The sequence below is a fragment of the Wyeomyia smithii genome, chromosome 3 (assembly GCF_029784165.1).
Source record: "Wyeomyia smithii strain HCP4-BCI-WySm-NY-G18 chromosome 3, ASM2978416v1, whole genome shotgun sequence".
Lineage (NCBI taxonomy): Eukaryota > Metazoa > Arthropoda > Insecta > Diptera > Culicidae > Wyeomyia > Wyeomyia smithii.
This window is the reverse complement of record NC_073696.1, coordinates 174,253,580-174,266,176: the sequence shown is the minus strand read 5'-3', so window position 1 is coordinate 174,266,176 and position 12,597 is coordinate 174,253,580. Positions and strand designations below refer to the sequence as shown.

At 36.7% G+C, this 12,597-nt stretch overlaps 1 protein-coding gene across 3 annotated transcripts in view; it reads right to left on the bottom strand.

Moving 5' to 3' along the window:
* LOC129732016 (uncharacterized) overlaps positions 1-12,597 on the bottom strand; it is a 117,563-nt gene that overhangs the window by 55,768 nt on the left and 49,198 nt on the right. For all 3 annotated transcript variants that reach the window (XM_055692464.1, XM_055692465.1, XM_055692463.1), the window contains one exon: positions 5,902-6,024. In XM_055692464.1, the coding sequence (XP_055548439.1) occupies positions 5,902-6,024 (123 nt within the window). The remainder of the gene's footprint in view (positions 1-5,901; positions 6,025-12,597) is intronic.

The window sequence follows — 12,597 nt, the reverse complement described above, 5'->3', positions numbered from 1 at the left end:
TTGTTTACTCAGGTGATTTATTACAGAATGCAGAAGTAGTAATGAATGTTACAATAGTGTCAAATTGATTATATGGCCTTACTATAGCATTCTTACAACTTCAGTTATCCATTTTAAGGGTTGTTTCAAGGGAATAAGCTCTCCAAAAAATAAGTATAAAAAAATACTTGGCACTCCAACTTTGTGTAGAGTTTTAAATGGTATCCCTGCCGATACCCGCACTCATTCAAAGACTATAATGTTCCCTCGTGTTCATAGAGATAGAAACAAAAAAGTTTTCTGGGCAATTTTCGCCGAAACGTTCACAATATTAAAAAACAAAAACGAGCGTGCGACACGCAAGCGGACATTTTTTAGCAAGCAATGTGAGCTTAGAACGCCACTCATAAAATTAAAATTCAAACTACCTAAATGTTGATAGCCGTTACGCATACCTTAACTTTGTTAAATATACTTGGATCGTGAAGTTCGAGATTTTCCGGGGTTTTCTTCTTCAACATGCTATAAGTAGCCGTACATCAAGTTTTTTGAGATTATTTGCTAAATTTCTCAAAAACTACATCAGGTACTAACTTCATATCCAAGAAAGAGTTTTTCAAAATACTATTCTCTACAAACTTCCTTTAGACATTATCCTTCTTTTTTGCTTCCTTGATAAGCTAGTGACAGCGCCGCCCTAGCGGTGAAATTTTGAACTACATAGCCATTACCAAAAGTTGATCAATGGTTTCACGATCAACTTTCGAGAAGACATCGTTCATCTAGGTTCAAGTTATTAATATCGCCCTGATTTCAGTCCTTTCCGACCACTGTGTGGTGGAATAAAGAAAATCGCTATTAGATTCTGGCAAGCATTCATTTTTAGCATCGTGTCAAAATCGTTATGTTTTCGTAAGTCAGGTTTTTTTTACGCGTGGGATACGTACCTCGTAAAAAAAACCGCGTTAATTCGAAAATCCGCGTAAAAAAAACCGCGCTAATTCAAAAATCCGTGTAAAAAAACGCATTAATTCAAAAATCCGCGTAAAAAAACCACGTTTTTTTTAAATTCGCGTAAAGTAGTCCAGCAAGTAGGGCTTTAGAAAAAACCAGAGACGCTCTAGAACCAGTATTTAAAGTTGTCCTCTTTGATGGTCATTCCGGATCTTTCGGTGGGCGGAGAGTATTTTTTGGACTGAGTCTTTTACTAGATAAACACTAAAACGTTTCTGGTTCCAAACCCACCTTAATTCGGAAATTCGCGAATTTTTTTTTGAATTAGCGCGGTATCGCGTAAAAAAAACCGCGTTAATTCAAAAATCCGCGTAAAAAACCGCGTTAATTCAAAAATCCGCGTAAAAAAACCGCGTTGATCCAAAAATCCGCGTAAAAATCTGCGTAAAAAAAAACCGCGTAAAAAAACCCTGACTGTATTCAGTAATCACATATTAGTACCTAGTAGTACCATTCTCTATGACATCAATAAATTACCAATTCAGGTCAACCCTTTTCCCCGAAATATTGACCAAATATATAAAACTAATCTACCTCATTTATCAATACACGAATTCTGAAGCTGGTCTCCGATTACTACGATTGGATATGCTTTAGTGGCCTCGTGTGTGTCAAATCATGATGCTCTCCTTCCATCATAAATATCAAATCAAAACAAATACATATTGCAGTTCGATTATAAAACAAGAAGTTGCGAATTAAGAAAGGTAAACTAAACAATTTCCCAAATCATTTTATTATTTTTAAACATTATACCCGCGCTTGTGTTATTGTGTGTAATTTTTAATCTTTCCATCTTTTCAATGGTGCTTATTACGGGAATCACTTCACGGTGAAATATATTTCACTCTCACTCTCACGCTCACTTCACTTTTTTAGACCTATTCCCGATTCCACCTCAAGTGAGGTGACAAAAATCACCTCCGTGGTGTGAGATTGACAGTGAAGTGAAATTGAGAATAGGACAAGTGAAATGAGATTGTTTCCCAGCTCAAAAATCTCTAAGTCCTAGAAAGTAATTTTTTCGTTATTTTAGATAACACCGGATCTTGACGTGTTCTGCATTTCTAAAACATTCGGCATAAAAAAAAATGTTTTTTTCGGTATCGAAAATTTCCTGAACTAGTTTGCATTTTTTAAATCGGGCAATAAAATGAAAATTTAACCGCTTTAAGGCACGGATCAAATTCTGATTCGTTTCGTTACTGAAGAATAAATCCAATATTTACCATTAGATCACAAATCAATCAACTTTAAGACTTATGGCATCTTCGTGGAATCTTTTCACCGTTCAAAATGGTCGTGAAATAATTCCACGCGAAACGTCGCTTTTTCCGTTCTCACTTCACTGATATGACACCCATAATAACCCAGATTCCGCGGCAGATGTCACTTTGCGACGTTTTTCTCACTTACGTGAGTCCCGTAATAGGATTTTGTTCACTTCACTCTGATTTCACCGTGAAGTGACTCCCGTAATAAGCACCAATATCAGCAAATTACATTTCCCGGAAGACAAATTTGACCATCAAATACTACTTAACAAGTTGTCTAGGATTGGGTTTTCTACTCAGTTGGTGACCTGCCTAGAATCATACTTAACGAATCGTGAACTTCGGGTACGGATTAATGGTTGCGTATCGAGGGCATTTACGAACAATTCCGGTGTCCCACAAGGTAGCAATCTTGGTCCACTACTTTTCATTCTATTCTTCAATGATGCAGCTTTGATTTTTAATAGAGGTTGTTTTAAATTGGTGCGTGCTGACGATTTGAAGTTAAATGCTGTTATACAAACGCAGGAGGATTGTCGTCGTTTACAAATCTGTCTAAGTTTGTTTGTTGATTGGTGCCATAGAAACAAATTAATTGTTAGCATGGAAAAATGTCAAGTCATCTCTTTCCATCGTAAATCACAACCAATTATCCATGATTATCATATTGACGGCATTACGCTCACCAGAGTAACCGAAGTGACTGATTTGGGTATTCTGTTGGACTCGAAAATGACATTTGATTTGCACCGCTCAGGGTTGATTTCTAATGCAACAAGACAGTTGGGCTTTGTGTCCAAGGTGGCTAAGGACCCGCATTGTTGGAAGGCACTGTACTGTGCAATTGTACGACCGATTTTAGAAAATGCTAGCATTGTATGGAACCCCTACCAGGTCACGTGGAATCTTAGGATAGAACGGGTTCAGAAAAGGTTTATTCGATTGGCACTGCGGAACTTACCATGGAGAAACCCCGACAACTTGCCACCATACCCTGATAGATGCCGACTACTCTGGAACGCCGAAGAAAAATACAACAATGTTTGTTCATCGCTAAGCTACTAAATGGAGAATCAGATGCCCCGGCACTGCTCCAAATGGTAAATTTTCGTGTCCCGAACAGAAATCTCCGAAACGCAACATTACAGCAACCTTTTTTTCACCGCACTTTGTTCGGAAAAAATGAACCATTCACAGCGTGTGTTCATGGCTTTACCGCTGTTGAAGACCACTTCCAGTTTGACGAACCAACCCGATATTTTATAAGTAGACTCAAAACTGTGATTAGTTAGTAAATTTATGCATTAAGATTATTTATTGTCAGATGGATTATTCAAATACAAATAAAAATACAAAGAGATATATCCAAACGTTCCTCTCTGGTCAGGTTTATCATAAAAGGGACTTATTATATCAATAGGAAGGAGTCTTATCGAAACTTTGAGCCTTCTGCTAATGTCGCCAATTACAATTCTTTTGAGATGATTGATATTTCTTCGGTCAGTTTTTTTATAGGGACTCACGTGATCAAGAGGAAGGAGTAATAATCGAAGCCTCGTTCCTCCTGGCAATACCTCGTCACAATCACAATTCCCCTAAAGGACTTATTAAACCTCTGGTCTGTTTTATTATAGGAAAAACTTATCTTATGTGAAGAGAGATGATTCTTAACAAAACCTCGTTCCTTCAGTCAATATCGCGCCATAATTTCCTAAAGAGAAGTGTTCTGCGTTACTTTGCTAAATTTATTGAAAGAGGGACTTTATTTTTGTTAAGAGCAAAGTTGACAAAAGAAGGGTAGATCACTTGTTGGTCGTCATCGCCAATTCCCATAATATCAAAGAACAATATTGAAAAAATCCCTGATTATATTTCTCTACAACTGTATAATGTGCACATTCTGATACTCTTTTCGTAAGCAACCCAACGTATTTAGTTCACCCAGGCAAAGACCGTACATGAATCATATTTTCAATCATATCACCAAAGCTTCGAACGCAAACAAGCGAAGTTTTTACTTTTCCTACCTTCGCAAGTACGAGGAAGAAAATACTTGCTCTGTAGAATTTTTGTTGATTTTATTTTCATTATTATGCACTTATCAAAAATAACAAATACCATCAATATTTGCCGGTCTTATAAAAACACATTTCTTCTCAATATAACACATATCAAAATTTGAATAACTATTTGCAGCGTTCGAACGGACGAATTAAATTTACTGAGGACGAAATTAAAATCGCTATCACGCTAAATAAAAGAGAAAAGTAGTGGAGTCATTTTAAGAAAATACGAAGATTTATTTTTTTTAATCAAATGGTTTTTATCGAAATGGTAGTACATTTAGGAGTTAGTCCATTTAAAATATTCCAGTTACTTGTATCAATGTGATCATAACAGACGCTGCACCATTAGTCTTTAGTACAACGAAAATTAGATCCACAACCCTTCTACAGAATTCAGCTTGAAGGAAGGGTGTGCTGTGGGGAGCCTGAAAACAAACTCATGTTCAAGTCCTTTGACAATCAAATGGCCTGATGCTACTAAGACTCGAATCCGCGACTACGGAGCTCCCTTTTTGAACAACCTTCGTTAACTATTTTGTCTTCTTTACAGAGAAAAAACTGTAAATGTAATTATGAAAATATTTGTGTGTAGATATCCGCGATTCCTTAGCAGTGGCTGCACTTAGTTGTACTCGAATGTCCAATAAAAATAATAATATAATAGCTCCACAGACTGCAATCATTGTACCAAAACTTTTAATGATGACAACCAATGTTGTTGATGAGAAGGAGGGGCTCTCGACTACTTCTCGCCCATCACATTACAACAAATTTCATTCAGAAACGACCCGTATAAAACGAACAATATAGGCATTTACTGATCCCTGCAGCAAGAATATCCACGTTTTAGCTAATTGAAGAAGCAGCACTGCCCAAAAATATATAATATTCCCACGTGATTTTGCATGACTTTTGAAATAAACCTAAGAAATTTCTTCACATTACCTGTACTCTCAAGAAATCACAAGAAAACTTATGCTTGTACATAGAATGATGAACAACATATAAATTTTTGCCAGTTACAAATAAACACAAAACAGGCTCACAGATGAAAATAGATAGTTGAAAATTATAGCTACTATCATCAATTGAAGTGTTTTAATTGGAACAACAATGAACATATTGCCCTTGAAAATATTCTGCAATGTATATTCACCTTAAATAAATACGAGTTTTAAATTTATGTTTTTTGACGTAGGACTACGTTTTTGTTTTCTATACTAGATTACATTTTGTGAAATTGAAAATGAAACTGGCAAATGTTGTGTCAGATTTCAAACGATTATAGCAAGCGAACGACTTGTGACAATTGTGTGTGACAATTGTTTGATATAATGTTTGACACTGTTGCTTTAAAAAAGGTGAAAAGATCCAAGGTTAAGTTTACATACATATATTTTCCTCGCTATTGGCTTGCTTCTCGAGCACGGATAACAATAACATGGACGGAATAAATTCCACTGCCTATGGACAGAGTACATCGCGTTGCGAAATTTTGGTTGGGTACTTTGGTTTTTGTTTTGGTTGGGTACTCTGATTTTTGTAGAAGTAAAATATGAAACACTTACCGCCTTACGCTTATCTGCTTCGGATACAGCTGAATTAGAACGATGCCTGAACAAGTCCATCACCTTAGTCATTGGAGACTTACCGGCGTCCGCGCGACGAACGGCTGTCACTGTATGGTAGTACTGAAAATAAATAATGTTTAGCACAAAGAAGATATATTAAAGACTAATAAAGAGCACAGCTTATTTTATAATATTTGAAGACAAATCCGTTTTCAGCCAGTCTTTTAAACACAGTAGCAAAATAATTCGCTTTCGAAATCCATCAAAATTTGCAGAACTTGTGTTCGTTGTTTGTAATATGTTTATTTTCTGTATTTCTAGTTGGAATTGGAGAGTTTTTTATTTCATTGCCAGTGAATGCTAGCCATTTACAGAAACAGAGGACTTTTTATACGCACAACGATATTGCTAGAAAAAAAATCGAAACACACATAAGTCGTTTTACGCGGCTGTTTTTACGAACTTACATGTTTTTTACGTTCTTTTGTATTTTATATATTGTCCTAAACTATTGTTTACATTCAAAGGATACTAAGCCTGCGGTTGTGCTTTGCACCTTTGTGGATAAAACTCCCAGTTTGTTTTTATCTTTCCAGTGGTGTTTTGGTGCACCAATATTTAAGCATTCACAAAATTTAGGTATAATAAAAAAGGACAGAAAACTGTGAGATCTGACGCTTAATTTGTAGGAACATTTTTTTTCAATCGAGTCAAATATTGTTTGATGATCGTAATTTAACAATTTGGAATTTTTATTTTCAAAAACAATCGTTATATTTTTCAAACGTTTATTTCTTATGAAAATTATAGGTTTAATAATTTTCCGTATTGTTTTTTTTTTTTTTCAGTACGTAGATTGATTGTTTAGGAACACATTTAGAGAAGGATTGGACAGCATCTCGGAGGATTATCTGTACCCAAACTTGTGGTACTGTAGGGCAACCATGGGAAAGAATGGGTTAAGTTTTTTCGTTTATTTTAAATAATAATGAAGGTCGTGCTAAACACTTATCGAACGATGTAATTCGAATAGGCACTTTCTGTTAATCATAATATTATTTCAATTTATTGCTAAAGTTACCTGCTGGTTTTTTCTGTATGCAAACGAATCAAGAATTCTCAAGAAGTTTTATCTATTCAATCTATATGAATTAGATTTCAAGAATTATCTCATAGTATCATATTTTTCAAAGTAAAGATGTTTTCTTTTGTTTTATTCAAGGCGCAGTTGATTCTCTGAGTTATTGGCTAATTGGATACTTTTGGCGTTGGACTAACGTCTATATCGAAGTTAGGCGCCTGAATTTGGAAACCTAGTAGTTTAACCAAGGAAACTCAAGGATGAGTGGTCATGTTTTGAGCGCTTATATATCAGTCATTTCTTTTCAGAATATCGAGGTTTTGGCATCAACCGAAATTATTTTACGGTTGAATTTATGTAATAAACACGGGTCTACTACGGAAGGCTGTAACTCAAACGGCTGAAACTCAAAAGGCTGAAACACGAAAGGCTGAAATCACGAAAAGCAGAAATCTACGTAGGCTGAAAAACACGAAAGGTTGAATCACGAAAAGCTGAAAAATCATAAGGCTGAATATTCACAAAGTTCATTTCTAAAAAAACACTCGCGGCCTTCGCTGCCGTGAGCTAGGATTTTGACGTAAGCGCCAAAAGCACAAAATCGCTACAGAAGCGATTTAATCTAAATCGTTCGCAAATTAACAGAACGCTTTATTACGCAATCTGATCTGATAGAATCGGATCGGAATCCTTACTCCCTATCGATCGTTCGAACTAAACTAGGGGATCACCCCTACAAGTCAGTAGACCTAGGAAAACGAACGAACCTATACAGAAGTGATTTCTGCGGGGGGGCTGCCCCCCGCAGTGGTCGACGCTTCGACGGCGGGTCGCCGGCGCACACTCAAGGGCGTATAGGAAACCCGTACAAGAGTCAAGGGCGTATAGATTCAAGTGTTGCCGCATATTGATTTTCCATTGCACAAACCAATTAATACTCAAATATTGAACTCTGTCACCCTAAGAAGATATGCTATTTATGTGTCCGAAGTTTTCAACGATTATGATTCAAGTTTGTTACAAAAGTTTCAGCTTTTCATGTTTCAACCTTTCGTCCATTCAGCCTTCTGGGGTTTCAGCCTTTTGTGCATTCAGCCTTTCGTATATGGTACATACTGTTCAGCCTTTCGAGTTTCAGCCTTTCTTTACTAACCCAACAAAAACAATCCATTGTTGGAGATACACTAAATAACATCGATTGTCTAAATCATACCGAGCAACCAGTCACTACCAATCTTTCCAAGCACAGACGACACTAACGGATACAACCGATCTGACTTTGGTCTCGAGACAGTTTCTGTTTTCGATTCTTTTTTACTATCCTTACCATTCCCTATTCTTCTGAATTCCTCCCTCTTTCCAAATAACTGACGAAACCTTTCCATTCCAATTCCAAAACCCTACCGGTATCATACGTACGCCATCGAATTGAATTTCTCATTCGAGCGTTGACCGGTAACGCGGACGGTTCTCTCTGGAGCAGCAGAAAGCGAGTGGTGGCAAATATTGGTCGCTCATAAAAGCGCATGCATGCCATCGAATTGAATTTCTTATTTGTTTATTAACCGGCAAAGCGGACGGTTTTTTTCTGGAGCAGCAGAAAGCGGGTGGTGGTAAATATTAGCCGCTTATAAAAGCGCACGCCATCGAATTAAATGTCTCATTCGTTCGTATGTATGGATTGCTATAACACATGTGTGGTTAGCTATAGCGAGCGTTTATCGAAGATTTAGTATTTTCTCGTTTATTCATTAGCATTCATTAAAAATATTAAATGTTAACGCCTAAACGAACACGGTTGTAAATTCGACTTTACAGCAGCGATTTAAACTTCTTCAGCCAGTTTTTATTCATCAAGTAAAAATGACTACCGATGAATGAATAATACTTATTTGCTAGAAATTTGATTTAGATCAAAACAGGTTCTTTTAAGAGGTTATATACCTTTTTAGATTTCAAAAAATCGAAAATTTTTTATTGCATTATATTAAAGTACAACATCTTGAGAACATTTTTAAAAATTTTCATAAAGATCTTACATAAAGGGAGAAAGTTAGAGCGATTTGCAGCGCGCCTCGCCACGGCAGCATAAGCTAAACTTGAAACTTTATACGCGTGTATCTCGGAATGGTGTTTCTCAAAAAATGACTTTGCCGTGTTTACGATTGCGGCGAAACTACTGAAACGATTTTCTTCATCTTTTTTCTAACTGTTCGTTATTAAATTCCCCGGTCGTTGAACGATCGTTTTTTGAAACACGAAGCTTAATTTTGCCAAAAAAAATTTAATGCAATTTTCAGCGATGAAAACAAGTTTTTTCGGGTAAAACGTTTCCGTTTGCACTGTAGACAAAATACTCATGAAAGCTATCGTTCCCCGGCACACTTCTAAACTAATGAAAAAATATGAGTTTTTTTATTTCAGTTGATCTGCTGCGTCGCTATCGTAAACAACGCAAACTTCTGCCAAAAAAGCGTTTCGGGGAAACGGCCATTACTCCCCAAATAATTGGCATTTCTTATGAACAAACGTGTTTTAATGTTGTTAAATAAGCGGACTCTTAGCAAATCACTACTTTTATGCAATAAAAAAGGTGATACACGCTTTACAAAAATTCCAAACTTTGCTCTTTTTTCTTGAGCAAAAAGGTATATAATCCCTTAAGTGCCATAAATTATCGGTAAAAGGAGTACCATAAATTATCGATAAAGTTTTCTCAGTGAGCATACATTTAATTTTAGTTTTTGTTTCTCGGTTTTGTTTTTGTTTCTCGCACACAGAGAAAAAGACAAACTTGCATCTATCGTGAAAAATAACATTGAGAAATTGAGAAATGCTCTAAATCATAATTAAAAAAGTAATATGTTTTCCTGTCACTTGCCAATAATGAAGTTATATGCTGGGCTGGAGCTAAGGTTTTTGTGAAGTGACAGTGCTAATATATAAGATCCATTCTTTTAGTAATTATTGTTACTCATAACGCTTTATTAATGTCTCAGCGTTTGAAAATGCACTATTAGATAAAATTGCAGAAAATACTAGAGTTACGATTCCCTCTACAATTTGTTTTAATGAAATATAAAAATACCGTAGTCCAACGTCATGCGGTCGTGTCTTGGATACCACCCTCCTACTTTTTAATTCTGCTTAGTTCAGATATTTTCTAATGCTCCTCGCGAAAGTATAAATAGAACTTCTTTTAATATTTTAGGTAAATATTATATTTTATTTCTCCATATTTATTTACTTTTATCAAAAAAATATTATAGCAGACGACAGATATTGTACCAGTCGTTACTATTATTATTGATGATTTGACCTAAACTCAAAAATGACTTGGAGAACCTAGAACATCTTAAGACCATGAAGCTATTCAATCGAGAGAATGTGCTATGAGTTTTATCATCGAGTACAACATAGAAAGTCAAATCTGTTGTTTTTGCTCTTTTCTGTTTTCTTGCTTAGTCTACTGAGTCTACTTAATAGCGCAAAGGCTAAGCCCCAACCGAAACAGCAAAATAATGAAAACAATCCGACCGACACTGACGTTTTTGTATCAGGTTTTACGTTTTCGTATCCTCGATGTTATATGTATTCTGCCAAAAGTACAGCGAGGTTGGGATGGGCGATACTAGCATCGATACCAGCGGTATCGTTACTAGGGGTCACGGCATCTAGTATTTTGGCATCGATACTTACCGCGAGAGATGAGTACCGGTATCGATACTTTCTAAATGATGATTTTAGAAAAAAAAATTGCAGGTCTAATACCGATACTATCGAAATATCGATAATCGATAATCTTTCAGCCGATACTTGGTATCGAAGTTTATTGAAGTATCGCGATATCAAAGTATCGATACTTTCGTCAGTATCGCCCATCCCTACAGCGAGGAGTAGAAAAAGGCATTTCTCGGTTTTAATAGATACGTTACTACAAATATGGTGGCAATTGTGATAGATCTTGCAGATCATTAAACGCAAATATTTAATTTAAAGAAAACCCATGTTTTGATTCAGTACGAATCAAGCATAAACGTAAGTATCCGACCATCTCTAGTAATTATCTACACCAGAATTATACCTTTGCACTGAAGCTGTTTTTTTTGCTTCCGGGCTACACCAGAACTACTCTTTGTTTGTCCCCTGTTGCACAGAGTGTAGTTAGAACACACCAACAACAAATACAAATGTTGTCAAATGCCATACAAAAAAGCCTAAATTAATCCACCTAACGGTCAGACCCAGCCTTTCTCATTCAAACTAATTATTTGTAAAAATAGATTAACATGAACACTTCAATTCAATAAATGTATATTCACTCTTTAGGTTCTAAAAAATTATTGTTGTAATCTATACATATAAAAATGCAGTCCGGTCTGTCTGTCTGATCCATATAGGCTCGTAAACTACCGAACCAATCGACGTGAAAATTTAGATGTAGGGGTTTTTGGTGCCGATAAAGGTTCCTATGATAGTTTGAGACCCCTCCTTTTCTTCTGGAAGGGAGGGGTTCCATACAAATGAAACATAAATTTCTGCACAACTCAAGAACAAACCGAGCAAGTGAAACCGAATTTGGCATGTGGATATTTTAAGGGGTAACAAATACGTCCATAATAGTTGGACGCCCCTCCCTTTTCTGGAAGGGAGGGGTTCCATACAAATGAAACACAAATTTCTGCACATCTCGAGAACTAATCAACTAAATGGAACCATATTTGGCAGGTAAATGTTTTTAGTGGTAAAAAATATGTTCATAATGTTTTGACGCCCTTCCTTCTTTTGGATTATGAATTGTAGAATGGCTTCTTCTGGTTTCTGGAAAACAGCCAAAAATGGCCGAAATGGTCTAACATGAGTATCTCCGGATCTAGAATGATACACAGCAGCTGAAATCGACCACAGACCCCATTTTGGATTCTAGGTTGGGGACCGTTCCTAAACCACGTGGTCATAAAGAGGGGGACGGGGGGGTTTGTCAAAAGACCACGAAAGACCACGCATGGGGGTGGGGGGGTTAACGAAATTACCACGTGGTCTTTTTTTCTGACTTATAATTTATTGTTGCCACCAAGTCAAGGGCAAAAGCTTTTGCATTTTAGAAATATAGAATGTACCGAATGTTTAAAAATAAAAATTTAAAAAATTCACGCGAATTTTTGGCACTAGACAAATGAAAAGACCACGTGGTTAAAGTCGCAAGGGGGGGGTGGTTGGCCAAAAGACCACGAAAGACCACGGGGGGGGGGGGGGGGGGGGGTAGGGGGGGTATAAAAAGGGATCAAAATATGACCACGTGGTTTAGGAACGGCCCCTTGGCAACTTCCGGTTCCTGGGAAACAGCCGAAAATGATCGAGCAACACCCGATATGGGTGTTTCTTCAACCAGAATGACGCTCAGAGGACAGAAATTATCCTAAATACCATTTTGAAATCCAAGATCCGCCGACTTCCGGTCTGTGAGAAACAGCCTAAAATAACCAAGTACCATCCAATATGAGTATCTCTGGAACCAGAATGATGCAACAATTGACCTCAGGCACCATTTTGAATTGCTTAATGGCAACTTCTAGGAAACAGTCGAAAATGACCGAATAATACTCAGGATG